The sequence below is a fragment of the Nerophis lumbriciformis genome, linkage group LG02 (genome assembly GCF_033978685.3).
Source record: "Nerophis lumbriciformis linkage group LG02, RoL_Nlum_v2.1, whole genome shotgun sequence".
Taxonomy (NCBI): Eukaryota; Metazoa; Chordata; class Actinopteri; order Syngnathiformes; family Syngnathidae; genus Nerophis; species Nerophis lumbriciformis.
Genome location: NC_084549.2, coordinates 25,866,358 through 25,881,516, shown reverse-complemented (window position 1 = coordinate 25,881,516; position 15,159 = coordinate 25,866,358). Strand labels below are relative to the sequence as shown.

At 43.1% G+C, this 15,159-nt stretch overlaps 1 protein-coding gene across 1 annotated transcript in view; it reads left to right on the top strand.

Annotated features, from left to right (window-relative positions):
* The first annotated feature begins 11,064 nt into the window (after positions 1-11,064).
* The window catches only part of mertka (c-mer proto-oncogene tyrosine kinase a), a 45,554-nt gene continuing 41,459 nt past the window's right edge, over positions 11,065-15,159 (top strand). The window contains exons 1-2 of the mRNA XM_061959552.1: positions 11,065-11,346; positions 13,835-14,150. Coding sequence (XP_061815536.1) covers positions 11,265-11,346; positions 13,835-14,150 — 398 coding nt within the window. The 5' untranslated portion in view covers positions 11,065-11,264. The remainder of the gene's footprint in view (positions 11,347-13,834; positions 14,151-15,159) is intronic.

Genomic DNA, 15,159 nt, shown 5'->3' with positions numbered 1-15,159 from the left:
TTTTAACCTTGGCCAGCTGACGTAAATAAAAAAAAAGCTGGCTTTCACCACTGTGCCAATCTGACGGTCCATTTTAAAATCACTGTCAATACAAAAGGCCAGGTTGGTGACCATGGACCATTCTACTTCCATACTGGTGCGCCATATCTGAGTACAATCATCAATCCATCCATTTTCTACCGCTTGTGCCTTTTTTGGGGGTGCTGGAGCCAATCAGTGAGCACCTAAATGACATTGGCTTCTTCCCCACAGCGCCACTAAGGCACCTAAGGACAATGGTTCCACCACAACCGGCCCCCAATTGTTTATGACCATGGAAGACATAACAATTAATGTACTATTATCCTGGAGCCATACATAATAAATAATAATTAAAGAAACTCAAACAAAAGCCCCTGATTTTAACACTGATTATCAGGCATCAGGCAAACTTATCTTACCATACCAATAACATATTACACATAATTTTTCATTAACATACACAGTTTTGTTACAGGTCTTTCAATGACACTGGTCTTTGTCTGTAAGTGAACTGACCATACCACATCAGCCTTATCAGGGAACACTTCGAGTATCCTTCCAATTAACTAAGTGTTCCGGGGAGCAGTGGGATCCACAATCAAAACAACGTCTCCTTTTCTCAAGTTGCGTTTAGTCTCAATCCACTTCTTTTTTTCCTGTGGTGTGGCAAGATATTCCTTTGACCACCTTTTCCAAAAAAAGTCGGCAATGTATTGCGCTTGTTTCCACTTTCTTCTGCTGGAGCCTATCTCAGGTGCACACGGGCGGAAGGCGGGGTACAAGCCGTCTTCTCATCGCAGGGCCAACACAGATAGTGTGAGAATGAGATATTTTTAAGTGTTCTTTTTTAATCCACAGTCATGTTTAAAACAGTTAGTATTTTCCTATGTAGTGTGTCTTTTCGTGATCTCCGTGCTTTTATCTTATGTCCGTTAGTAAAGTCTTTGTTTTGTTTTAAGGGCTCCTGTTGGTCGGCTCACAGAGCTGTTTTGGCAAGTTGTTATGTGTTTTCAAGGCCTTAGCTGTGCTCAATCCTGGGCGAGAGGGGCTGTTTTCGTGCTACATAATCTGACTCTTTTTGTTTGGATTTAGACCTCATCTTAGCTCGTGCATGGCGGAGTGTGTCAAATGGTAGGACCAGACCACTGCTGCACATTCATTACAGACGGCACAACTAATTATTCCATAATCGTGGACCAATTGGAGAATCGGAAGCGGAAAATGGATAGTCAGGCTGATTGGTTATGGAATTTGTGGAATTAGTTGAACACTGGCACTTGGTGGCAACTCCTACTCAAATATCTAACTCCCTTCCTTATCATCTTGATTTTGTTCTGTGTTTTTGCAGTCTGTGTGCTGGCTATGATAGGGAGAATGATCAACTCCACTTTTGGGGTTGGCGGCCAATTTATCCTATTTAGGCAGCCCGGAAAGGGTCCAGCAAGGGGTGAGTATGTGCTCCTGAGACGCCGAGGCAGTGAGGATCTTGACCCTGACCAACAGGATATAGACAACATCCCTCTGTCCCCATAAGCTCTCACATGCCAAAGTTGTTTATATTTTGTGTTGATCTCTTAAAAGAGATCAAAAGGGGGGATGTTGGTTTATAATTAAGATAATGAAGGAGGAAGTGATTAAGAAATGTTTAGTATAGATGTGCTTAGAATAGGCCGTGCAACTAATCATATGCTCTAAAGTTCCAGTTGAAATTGGGTGAAAGTTCATGCCTACGCACATACACTCTTATCACCCACATTCTTGCCACGTGCTCCTTTGCCGAGGTCTGAAGGACAACACCAGATATGAAGTCGGAGTCCAGGGAGGAGAAAACAGAGGAAGATTCTCGAAAGGCCACGCCTGGAGGATGCCACCTCATTGCATATTCATACATTGTGTTATGTATTGTAAGAGCGCAAGGGGAAGAGCGCGTCCGGATCCCCCTGTGTAAGCCGCCCGTGTTGAATGCTACTAGGGACAGAGAGCGCTCAGAGAACTGTATCCAATAGGGAATAAATACTTCTGATTTTAAGTTTACGCATCGTGTCCTCTTTAAACATCTTCTGAATCTAGATTAAGGGAATACGTCGACAATAGACAGGCAACATTCACATTCATTCACTAGAGCCACTTTAGTGTTGCCAATCAACCTATCCCCAGGTGCATGTCTTTGGAGGTGGGAGGAAGCCGGAGTACCCGGAGGGAACCCACGCAGACACGGGGAGAACAAGCAAACTCCACACAGAAAGACCCCGAGCCCAGGATTGAACCCAGCACCTTCGTATTGTGAGGTACATGTACTAACCCCTATGCCACCGTGCTGCCCTCGTTTTAAACTTGTCAGCTGATTAAACACACACAAAGCTCAATAAAAATGTAGTTTTTAAAATGTTTTGTTTTTATTAATATTCCTGAATGCAAAATTGACTATAGATAGGTAAATTGATAAATAGATAAATGCAGTGGCGGGCCGTGCGTTTCCCACCTAGGCCTTCAGCATACTTGCCAACCCTCCCGATTTTCCCGGGAGACTCCTGAATTTCAGTGCCCCTCCCGAAAATCTCCCGGGGCAACCATTCTCCCGAATTTCTCCCGATTTCCACCCAAACAACAATATTGGGGGCGTGCCTTAAAGGCACTGCCTTTAGCGTCCTCTCTCACCTGAAAAGGAGACTATTATATATGTCTCTGTTATCCATAGGTTTATCTATAACCCATAAAGTAGGCAGGCACGGAGCTATTTCTCAGCGTGTGTTTATTCCAGCCGGCACATTAATACACTGACACACAACATCCGGATTCCCATCATGCATTGCTTCAAAACTACGGCAAGTAGTAATGTCCAAAAACATAACAGAGACGAAGCAGAAGAACGAAGAAGAGACATGGCGACGACGAGTAAGAAGAAGTACGCTTGCAAGTTCAAAAATGATTGGAAAAAATAATTTCAGTTCATCCAGGACAGCTCGAAGGGGAAGGGGTATGCTGCCTGCAAATTTTGTAGATCAGACTTCTCCATTGAACACGGTGGCAGAACAGATATACTCATTCATGAACGGATTATTTACGGATTTTATATATATATATATATATATATATATATATATATATATATATATATATATATATAAATAAATATCACCTCAACCCCCCCGCCCCCATCTCCCGAACTCGGAGGTCTCAAGGTTGGCAAGTATGGCCTTCAGTGATGTCCGACTTCAATGATTACCTCTCAAAATACCATCATTTATGTCACCACATGACCATTGCTGGAGAAATACTATACAGCAACACATGTACGCCCTACTGATCATTGAACCACATCAACAGTGTACAAAACGGGTTATTTTCTGGCGCATTTAAAAATCAATTAAAACGCATCAGCAATTATAAACATATCTTATGTGGTACTGTCAAAATAAAAATTGCAAAAAACATATTACGAGTGAAAAAATTTAATATTTGAACTCATAATTTGTAGCACCTATTCGACGCCGCATAAACCAGTGGTACCCCTCGTCGCCGGCTTATTCAATCAATCAATCAATGTTTATTTATATAGCCCTAAATAACAAGTGTCTCAAAAGGCTGCACAAGCCACAACGACATCCTCGGTTCAGAGGTCACATCAGGGCAAGGAAAAACTCAACCCAGTGGGAAGACAATGAGAAACCTTGGAGAGGACCGCAGATGTGGGTGACACCCCCCCCTCTAGAGGAGACCGGTGCAATGGACGTCGAGTGGGTCTAGCATAATATTGTGAAAGTCCAGTCCATAGTGGATCTAACATAATAGTGAGAGTCCAGTCCATAGTGGGGCAAGCAGGAGACCATCCCGAGCAGAGACAGGTCAGCAGCGCAGACAAGTCCCCAACCGATGCACAGGCGAGCGGTCCACCCCTGGTCCCGACTCTGGGCAGCCAGCACTTCATCCATGGCCACCGGACCTGCTGTGCCCCCCCCCACAAGGGAGAGGGGAACAGAGCAAAAAAGAAAAGAAACGACAGATCAACTGGTCTAAAAAGGGGGTCTATTTAAAGGCTAGAGTATACAAATGAGTTTTAAGATGGGACTTAAAGGCTTCTATTCGAGTGGAAATGGCGGGCATTTCCCCATTTTATCGCCTGAACAGCTGAGCTAGCTTCCGGGGTTGGCCGACATGTAGTTTCTCTTTAAATATCCTTCTTGAAAATGGCCTTGTAAATATATATCTGCCACCTTATCACCATTTTGTTCTCCTTCTTTGCTATCCTGGTATGGCTACGGCGCAACACTTCTCGCTTCCTGCTAAATTGAAACTTGTGATTGGATACTCACTTTGGAGTGACAAGTGAGTATACAATCACAGTTTCGTTAACATCAGGCTACTTAGATAGGCTACTGTCAACAACTTGTGATTTGATTGGGTATGGAAACTGTCTCTCAACTCGATGTGTTCTCAAATTCACCCGCTAACGGTCCCGGTGAGTAGCCAATCACAGGACGCGTAAACGTCACGTTCAACGTGAGGCCCTCTAGAAGGCCTTACTGACAACAACTCGTGGTCTGATTGGCTATCGCAACGGTCTATCAACTGTATGTCCCCGTGCACTGATGCCCGCATTGTTGATTCTGAAGACCTCGGGCAGATTTGGTACAGCATGGCAACATAAGATAGCTGAATTCTGATTGGATACAAACTAAAACTAAAAACAAAAGCACTGGAACAAGCATAATATGACATGAAGAGAATATGAATACGTTCAGATATTTAGGGAAAGTAAATAAAACAATAATTTTATCTTTAATTATGATCATGATTTATGGTTGTGTTAGGCCAGCAGAGAAGGCCTTGCTGGCCCTGGCGGCCCACCACTGGATAAATGTAGCTACACTTTTGCACAACATCGTATACACCAAGTATACTATACACATTTGAATACAACATATACAAGCTATATCACCAAAAAAAATAAAAGTACCTATAGTAACTTCACAATCATTTAAATTCCACAGCTTTATTTTTCTGGCATCAGTGAGTAAAATGCACTCTAGTAAATTATGCATCTCTACCCTCTTAGTGCATCTCTACCCTCCAGAGGTGGGTAGAGTAGCCAGAAATTGTACTCAAGTAAGAGTACTGTTACTTTAGAGATTTATTACTCAAGTAAAAGTAATGAGTAGTCACCCAAATATTTACTTGAGTAAAAGTAAAAAGTATGTTGTGAAAAAACTACTCAAGTACTGAGTAACTGATGAGTAACATACACACACATATCATATATATATATATATATATATATATATATATATATATATATATATATATATATATACACATACATTGATATATACAGTATATCATTTATATTTATTTATTTTGCCGTTTTTGTTTACATGTTAAAGGTGTTTTAATGAATATACATGCATGTTTAACACATATAGATTCCTTTCTTTCATGTTGACAAGAATATAAGTTGGTGTATTACCTGATTCTGATGACTTGCATTGATTGTAATCAGACAGCAGTGCTTAACGTCCACGTTTTCAAATGCAGGAGAAAAAAAGTTCCTCCTTTCTCTCTAATACCACATGAAAGTGGTTGGTTTTTGGTATCTTATTTGTCCAGCTTCCATATTCGTTTTCACACACTTTACAAGAAATACATTGGCGGCAAATTCCGTAGCTTGCTAGCTTGTTTGCGCTGGCTTTCGGAGACTCTTATTTTGAAAGCGCAGGCGCGATGGAGCGGCACTTTTATTGTGAAGACAGGAACTGTGCAGTCAGTCTTTAGGCTTGTGACGGGATGTACGTTTGAAATAAAAAAGTGTCTTTTTTCCTTCACACTTTTGATTGATTGATTGAAACTTGTATTAGTAGATTGCACAGTACAGTACATATTCCGTACAATTGACCACTAAATGGTAACACCCCAATAAGTTTTTCAACTTGTTTAAGTCAGGTCATGTGACCGCCTGGCTCTGTTTGATTGGTCCAACGTCACCAGTGACTGCATCTGATTGGTGGAACGGAGTCAAACGTCACTAGTGACTGCATTTTATTGGTGGAACGGAGTGAAACGTCACCAGTAAGGCAGGCACTTTGAAGGTCTGTCTGACAGACCAAAACAAACAAAGCGTGCATTAACAGATCGATAAAAATTAGTAGCGAGTAGCGAGCTAAATGTAGATAAAAGTAACGGAGTAAAAGTAGCGTTTCTTCTCTATAAATATACTCAAGTAAAAGTAAAAGTAAGTTGCATTAAAACTACTCTTAGAAGTACATCCATCCATCCATTTTCTACCGCTTATTCCCTTTGGGGTCGCGGGGGTCGCTGGAGCCTATCTCAGCTACAATTTATCCCAAAAGTTACTCAAGTAGATGTAACGGAGTAAATGTAGCGCGTTACTACCCACCTCTGCTACCCTCCTAGTGCATCTCTTACCCTCCTTCAAAACTGCACTAAAAGAACACCTCCATTGATTGATTGAATCTTTTATTAGTAGATTGCACAGTACAGTACATATTCCGTACAATTGACCACTAAATGGTAAGACCCAAATAAGTTTTTCAACTTGTTTAAGTCGGGGTCCACGTAAATCAATTCATGGTAACTACAACCCTAGACTAACACCCTCCCCCCACCACATCCCACCTCCCCGGATTGTAAATAATCAAACGTAAATAAACAAATGTATATACTTGTTCTTATACTTTCTGAGCTCACTATGTTCACTGCTCGCTGTACATATCCTACGAAGTCAGACCTACACTGTACCAAACCTACCCCCCCCCCCCCCCCCCACCCCAAACCCCTCCACATCCCACCCCCCGGATTGTAAATAATGTAAATAATTCAATGTATATACTCTGATGATGATTAACTTGTGTGATGACTGTATTATGCTGATAGTATATATTTATACCATGAATTGGTTAACATGGAAGTTGAAAAACTTATTCGGGTGTTACCATTTAGTGGTCAATTGTACGGAATATGTAGTGTACTGTGCAATCTACTAATAAAAGTCTCAATCAATCAATCAATGATCAACTGGCTGCTTGACTTCCTCACAGACAGACCCCAATCTGTGAGAGTGGGCAACGACACCTCCAGTGCCATCTCCCTGAGCACCGGCTCCCCCCAGGGCTGTGTCCTGAGTCCGCTGCTGTTCACGTTGATGACCCATGACTGCTGCGCAAGGTCCACTACCAACCACATTGTGAAGTATGCGGACGACACGACAGTAGTGGGCCTCATCCGTGACAACAATGACATGGACTACAGGGAGGAGGTGAAACATCTGGTTGACTGGTGCAGAACCAACAACCTGGTCCTGAATGTCAACAAGACCAAGGAGATCATCGTTGACTTCAGGAAGCACAAGTCCAGCCACGCTCTACTCTTCATCAACGGCACAGCGGTGGAGATAGTGAGCAACACCAAGTTCCTGGGGGTGCAGATAACTGACAATATAACCTGGTCCCTACACACTGGAGCTCTTGTAAAAAGAGCTCAGCAGCGCATGCACTTTTTGCGTCGGATGAAAAGAGCACAGCTCCCTACCCCCACTCACCACATTCTACAGAGGCACTATAGAGAGCCTGCTGACCAACAGCATCTCTGTCTGGACTGGAGCCTGCATTGCCTCAGACTGGAAGTCTCTCCAGAGAGTGGTGAGGACGGCGGAAAAAATCATCAGGACTCCTCTTCCTCCTATCCAGGAGATCGCAAAAAGCCGCTGCCTGACCAGGGCTCAGAAAATCTGCAAAGACTTCTCCCACCCCCACCAAGGACTGTTTTCACTGCTGGACTCTAGAAAGAGGTTCCGCAGCCTCCGAAGCAGAACCTCCAGGTTCTGTAACAGCTTCTTCCCTCAAGCCGTAAGACTCTTGAACGCATCATAATTAAATTATCCCCTCAACTCCCCCCAAAATGGATTAACTCGCTGGAATAAAAAATACAATATAACATACATCCATAAACGTGGACGCATGTGAAAAAGTGCAATATATTTATCTGTACAGTAATCTATTTATTTATTTATATATATTTATTTATTTTATTTCGGATCTGAACCCGAGTGGTGTTCTGTTATTGGACTTTTGTGCTCGTCACAGATTGTCGATAACAAACACCATGTTCAAACATAAGGGTGTCCATATGTGCACTTGGCACCAGGACACCCTAGGCCGCAGTTCCATGATCGACTTTGTAGTTGTGTCATCGGATTTGCGGTTTCATGTTTTGGACACTCGGGTGAAGAGAGGGGCGGAGCTTTCTACCGATCACCACCTGGTGGTGAGTTGGCTGCGATGGTGGGGGAGGATGCCGGACAGACCTGGCAGGCCCAAACGCATTGTGAGGGTTTGCTGGGAACGCCTGGCAGAGTCTCCTGTCAGAGAGAGTTTCAATTCCCACCTCCGGAAGAACTTTGAAAATGTCATGAAGGAGGCGCTGGACATTGAGTCTGAGTGGACGATGTTCCGTGCCTCTGTTGTCGAGGCGGCCGATTGGAGCTGTGGCCGCAAGGTGGTTGGTGCCTGTCGTGGTGGTAATCCTAGAACCCGTTGGTGGACGCCGGCGGTGAGGGATGCCGTCAGGCTGAAGAAGGAGTCCTATCGGGTTCTTTTGGCTCATGGGACTCCTGAGGCAGCAGACAGGTACTGACAGGCCAAGCGGTGTGCGGCTTCAGCGGTCGCGGAGGCAAAAACTCGGACATGGGAGGAGTTCGGGGAGGCCATGGAAAAAGACTTCCGGACGGCTTCGAAGCAATTCTGGACCACCATCCGCCGCCTCAGGAAGGGGAAGCAGTGCAGTGTCAACACCGTGTATGGTGGGGATGGTGCTCTGCTGACCTCGACTGCAGATGTTGTGGATCGGTGGAGAGAATACTTCGAAGACCTCCTCAATCCTACCAGCACATCTTCCTATGAGGAAGCAGGGCCTGGGGAATCTGTGGTGGGCTCTCCTATTTCTGGGGCTGAGGTTGCCGAGGTAGTTAAAAAGCTCCTCGGTGGCAAGGCCCCGGGGGTGGATGAGATCCGCCCGGAGTTCCTTAGGGCTCTGGATGTTGTGGGGCTGTCTTGGTTGACAAGACTCTGCAACATCGCGTGGACATCGGGGGCGGTACCTCTGGATTGGCAGACCGGGGTGGTGGTTCCTCTCTTTAAGAAGGGGAACCGGAGGGTGTGTTCTAACTAAAGTTAAAAAAGTTAAAGTACCAATGATTGTCACACACACACTAGGTGTGGCGAAATAATTCTCTGCATTTAACCCATCACCCTTGATCACCCCCTGGGAGGTGAGGGGAGCAGTGGGCAGCAGCGGTGGCCGCGCCCGGGAATCATTTTTGGTGATTTAACCCCCAATTCCAACCTTTGATACTGAGTGCCAAGCAGGGAGGTAATGGGTCTCATTTTTATAGTCTTTGGTATGACTCGGCCGGGGTTTGAGCCCACAACCTACCGATCTCAGGGTGGACACTCTAACCACTAGGCCACTATCGTGGGATCACACTCCTCAGCCTTCCCGGTAAGGTCTATTCAGTTGTACTGGAGAGGAGGCTACGCCGGATAGTCGAACCTCGGATTCAGGAGGAACAGTGTGGTTTTCGTCCTGGTCGTGGAACTGTGGACCAGCTCTATACTCTCGGCAGGGTCCTTGAGGGTGCATGGGAGTTTGCCCAACCAGTCTACATGTGCCTTGTGGACTTGGAGAAGGCATTCGACCGTGTACCCCGGGAAGTCCTGTGGGGAGTGCTCAGAGAGTATGGGGTAACGGACTGTCTTATTGTGGCAGTTCGCTCCCTGTATAATCAGTGTCAGAGCTTGGTCCGCATTGCCGGCAGTAAGTCGGACACGTTTCCAGTGAGGGTTGGACTCCGCCAAGGCTGCCCTTTGTCACCGATTCTGTTCATAACCTTTATGGACAGAATTTCTAGGCGCAGTCAGGGCGTTGAGGGTATCTGGTTTGGTGGCTGCAGGATTAGGTCTCTGCTATTTGCAGATGATGTGGTCCTGATGGCTTCCTCCGGCCAAGATCTTCAGCTCTCACTGGATCGGTTCGCAGCCGAGTGTGAAGCGACTGGGATGGGAATCAGCACCTCCAAGTCCGAGTCCATGGTTCTCTCCCGGATAAGGGTGGAGTGCCATCTCCGGGTTGGGGAGGAGATCTTGCCCCAAGTGGAAGAGTTCAAGTACCTCGGAGTCTTGTTCACGAGTTGGGGAAGAGTGGATCGTGAGATCGACAGGTGGATCGGTGCGGCGTCTTCAGTAATGCGGACGCTGTATCGATCCGTTGTGGTGAAGAAGGAGCTGAGCCGGAAGGCAAAGCTCTCGATTTACCGGTCGATCTACGTTCCCATCCTCACCTATGGTCATGAGCTTTGGGTCATGACCGAAAGGACAAGATCACGGGTACAAGCGGCCGAAATGAGTTTCCTCCGCCGAGTGGCGGGGCTCTCCCTTAGAGATAGGGTGAGAAGCTCTGTCATTCGGGGGGAGCTCAAAGTAAAGCCGCTGCTCCTCCACATCGAGAGGAGCCAGATGAGGTGGTTCGGGCATCTGGTCAGGATGCCACCCGAACGCCTCCCTAGGAAGGTGTTTCGGGCACGTCCGACCGGTAGGAGGCCACGGGGAAGACCCAGGACACGCTGGGAAGACTATCTCTCCCGGCTGGCCTGGGAACGCCTCGGGATCCCCCGGGAGGAGCTGGACGAAGTGGCTGGAGAGAGGGAAGTCTGGGCTTCCCTGCTTAAGCTGCTGCCCCCGCGACCCAACCTCGGATAAGCTGAAGAAGATGGATGGATGGATGGATATTTATTTTATATATATATTTATATATTATTTATATATATTTATTTATTTATATATGCACCTTATTGCTTCTTTATCCTGCACTACCGTGAGCTTATGTAACGAAATTTCGTTCTTATCTGTGCTGTAAAGTTCAAATTTGAATGACAATAAAAACGAAGTCTAAGTCTAAGTCTAATGAGACTGCTGAAGTAGCTAAAGCTGACCGCATAGTGGCAGAGTTGGCACAAACATATTTTCCACGCTCAGTACCGCCTCCATGGGATCCCTTCTGTGACGTTGCCGCAAGTAAACTTTTTTTTTCCTGCAGCCAAACGTGATTTTGGATCAACAAGTCTCCTCTCAGGCTGCGTCAAAGCTCCTTCCAGTGTAACTGATGTAGGTCAGTCGTCGTCCGTTGGAGCCTACACTGGAACAGTCGTTAAAAAAGTTTGTAGTACGGCTTAGAAAATGGCAAAGATTACATCGGGATGGTTTGGAATTGTTCTCTCCACGGCAACCATGGCACTAACAGTGTGGAATTCCAGCAATGGTAATTTGTTTATTTTTTTTCGAGGGGGTCTTCTATTTTCAGGCGTCTAACAAGCAGGTTTTACTTGTGCGTGACAAGAATTCAGCTAAAACAAATTATCACGCGTTTCCAAGTGGAAACCTAGGAAACACTTTAAAAACCTGTAGCTACTTTAACACCATACCCATAATTACAATACAATTATGTTCCATCATGCGTTGAACGATAGATTAAGCATAAGTGAATAATGACCATTTATTTAGTGTTAAACTTTGACCTATTTGGTAAATGCTTAAAGTGAACGATTAGGTTGTTTACTTTGTTAGCAACAATGTGTTGTGGTCATTTCTAACTTGGCTGGTTGTAGTTTGAGTGGGTTTTGCTCTTCATACTAATCAAATACATGGATATTTTTTCAGAGATTTGTGGAAATTCACAAGTTTAAGTAAAAAAAAAAATCTAAATGTTATTGGACCAAAACCATTTTCAAACGACACCTGCGTGTTTGAGTTTGGATTACTGACAATATTATTTTCCATTCTCATATATATTAGCTATCTGTATTATTTTAATATGTATATTATTTTATATTTAGTTTTAAGATAATTATCAATTTTGATGTCAAAGTTTTGGAATAAAAATAGCATATTCACACAATCATTTCTAATACAGTGGTACCTCAATTTAGTGTTGTCTAATAAGAGCTGTCTCTTGGCTTATTGTTATGCTTCAAATTGCAAGCAAATATATGAGTTATAACTGTCATTATCCACATCATATGTATCATCATGTATGTGGATGTGTATATATATGTATATGTACAAACGTTTGTATACATATATATATATATATATATATATATATATACACATGTATATATATATCCATCCATCCATCCATTTCTACCGCTTATTCCCTTTTTGGGGTCGCGGGGGGCGCTGGAGCCTATCTCAGCTACAATCGGGCGGAAGGCGGGGTACACCCTGGACAAGTCGCCACCTCATCGCAGGGCCAACACAGATAGACAGACAACATTCACACTCACATTCACACACTAGGGACAATTTAGTGTTGCCAATCAACTTATCCCCAGGTGCATGTCTTTGGAATGTATATATATATATACATGTATATATATATATATATATATATATATATATATATATATATATGTATGTGTGTGTGTGTGTGTGCGTATTTATACACGTATATAAATATAGTATATGTATGTTAATGGCGGACATTTACCCATTAACATATGGTAAAGCTGCTGTTTGTGAGTTTGACGGAGATACAAAAGAGATACCGTAAAAGTCCACTCTCCAAGATAAATACTCTATTATCACATTACTTGATACAACTACTGCAGTTGTTTGTAATACATTCTATCATTTTATAAAATATTTCTAAAATGTTGTCTTTCTTTTTAAAAGCATGTTACATGTTATAATTGTGCTGTTTTTGGGAGGGAATGGTGTGAGGGGGGGCAAGCACAAATTTATTTAAGATTGTTTCAGTTGGTGACATTTATTTGAGGTACAAGTGTTTTGAGTAAAGAGCTTCGTCACAGAGCCAATTAAGCTAAGTTGATCTACTACTCTATGTTGTATTTAATAACTTGGTCCTAAAGCTATACAGTGGATTAAAGTAGACCTAAATTATATCAGACTTCCAATTTAAAAGACAATGTCTTGAAAATTCATTGTTTAAAAATGTAACTAACGAGTGTATAGTAAGTCTAAATCAGTGGTTCTTAACCTGGGTTCGATCGAACCCTAGGGGTTCGGTGAGTCTGCCTCAGGGGTTTGGCGGAGCCTCTGCCGCGGAGGTCAAGACACACCCGACTCATCATGTAAATAAAAACTTCTCCCTACTGGCGTATTATGGATAGCCCCAAAGAATGTTCCCTCTAATTTTCCATCTGATTTTCAGGCGTGTAATTTGTTGCGAGTTCATGCACTGTGTTGGTTTTTTCTTTGAACATAGTGATGTTCATGCACGGTTCATTTTGTGCACCTGTAAAAAAACATGTAACTTTGTCTTGAATTAAAAAAAAAACCAACATTTTATTTTTCACTAAAGAAGGGTTCGATGGATGCACATATGAAACTGGTGGGGTTCGGTACCTCAAACAAGGTTAAGAACCACTGGTCTGAATAAATCTTTAAATAAAGTAAAATGATGCTTTGTTGGTCAATAGCTACCATGTTTACAAGGACATGCTGTTCTTGTTAGACTGTGTTTTGTGAAAATAATTTGTGTATGTATTTGGTATTTAATTGATTGCATTGATTGTATGGTACTGAGTTAAATTTTTTGATTTCATGGTTATCGTCACAAATATACAAAAAAATAAATCCAAAGAAAAGGTAAAACACCCTTGCTGACTGATGATGATAGATTGAGCTTTTGATTTTTCCAGAAAACTTTAGTTGAACTCTGGAATGTTCGACTTTTGGGGCATTTGGCTTTGACTGTTTATTAATGCAAGACCTAAATGTGTGAACAGCCCAGGAATCTAGGAAGCATCCCCACCGGCGAATCAGGACCTCAGAGCCTCTGGTTGAGCAGGACCATGCTTCGAAGGCATACCTGAGCCCGGATGAGCTCAAACGACTTCATTTTAGAACCAACACAGACTCTCTCGAGCTGTCCGAAGGACATGAGGCTAAGTTCAGCTGCTCCATTGATATCCCTGATACCACACTGGAGCCCACCATCTTGTGGAAGAAGAACGGACAGGACCTGGCTGAAAACATGCAGGTGATGATCAATGAACTGCAGACCATCACGGACAGGGTTACGACTCTCCTCTCCACAGTCAGGTATGGGGAAAATTATTCTTCCATTCTTTTGAATTGTGCACGCCCCATGAGAAAACATTTTGTTGGAGTGAGTGCTATTATTTTTTTTTAAATATAGGACTTTATTCTACAAGAACACATCATGGCATTACCTGAAAATCTTTGTGCTTCCTCAATGTATTAGATTACGTCATCAAAAGAAAACATGATCATAATCATAAAAGCACGTAGAACCTAGTAATATAACAAACTGTACAACCAACATAAAATAGACAAAATGAACAATCTTCAATTTGTTCAAATTTGATCCGAATAAAATAATGTGTTTTAGGAGTTAGCATAGCAGGCAATGATTTATGTAACATTTTAGTGTTGTTAATTGTCTATAAAGTGCTAAAGTACTGGATTGACCCAAATATAAGACGACCCAGAATATACGACGACTGCTCTTTTTCAACACTGTTTATTTTTGTTGTAAAAAAATCTAAATCAGAACCACGGATTGAATAAAACATAAAATCATATTTCTCAGCCACTCAACAGTTGTTTTATTCCTGCTTAAATGATCACCATTACCTTCAAATTAGCGTCATAACTGGCTAACAACCTTTGAGACAGTTTTCGAGTACGCCACCGCATTACCGCAGGTCTGTTAGGACCAGCTTTAGAGTTTTTTTTCCTAAACAAGATTTAGTTTGTGGCCCCATTTTGGGTCTTTAATATTAGTAATTTATTGTTATTATCAGTGATATGAAGTTAATTATATTTATATAGCGTTATTCTCTAGAGACTCAAAGCGCTTTACATAGTGAGAACCATTATCTACATCCTTTTTTAAGCTACATTTAAACCAGTGTGGTTGTCACTGGGAGTGTCTTGTCCAAAGACACAGCGGAAGTGACTAGGATGGCGGAAGCAGAGATCGAACCTGGAACCCTCTACCAACCGAGCCACGCCGTCCCGACTCCTGAAGTGCCTCACTCCACCGTTGACCTAACATTACTACCCCATATACATATACTCAGTATGT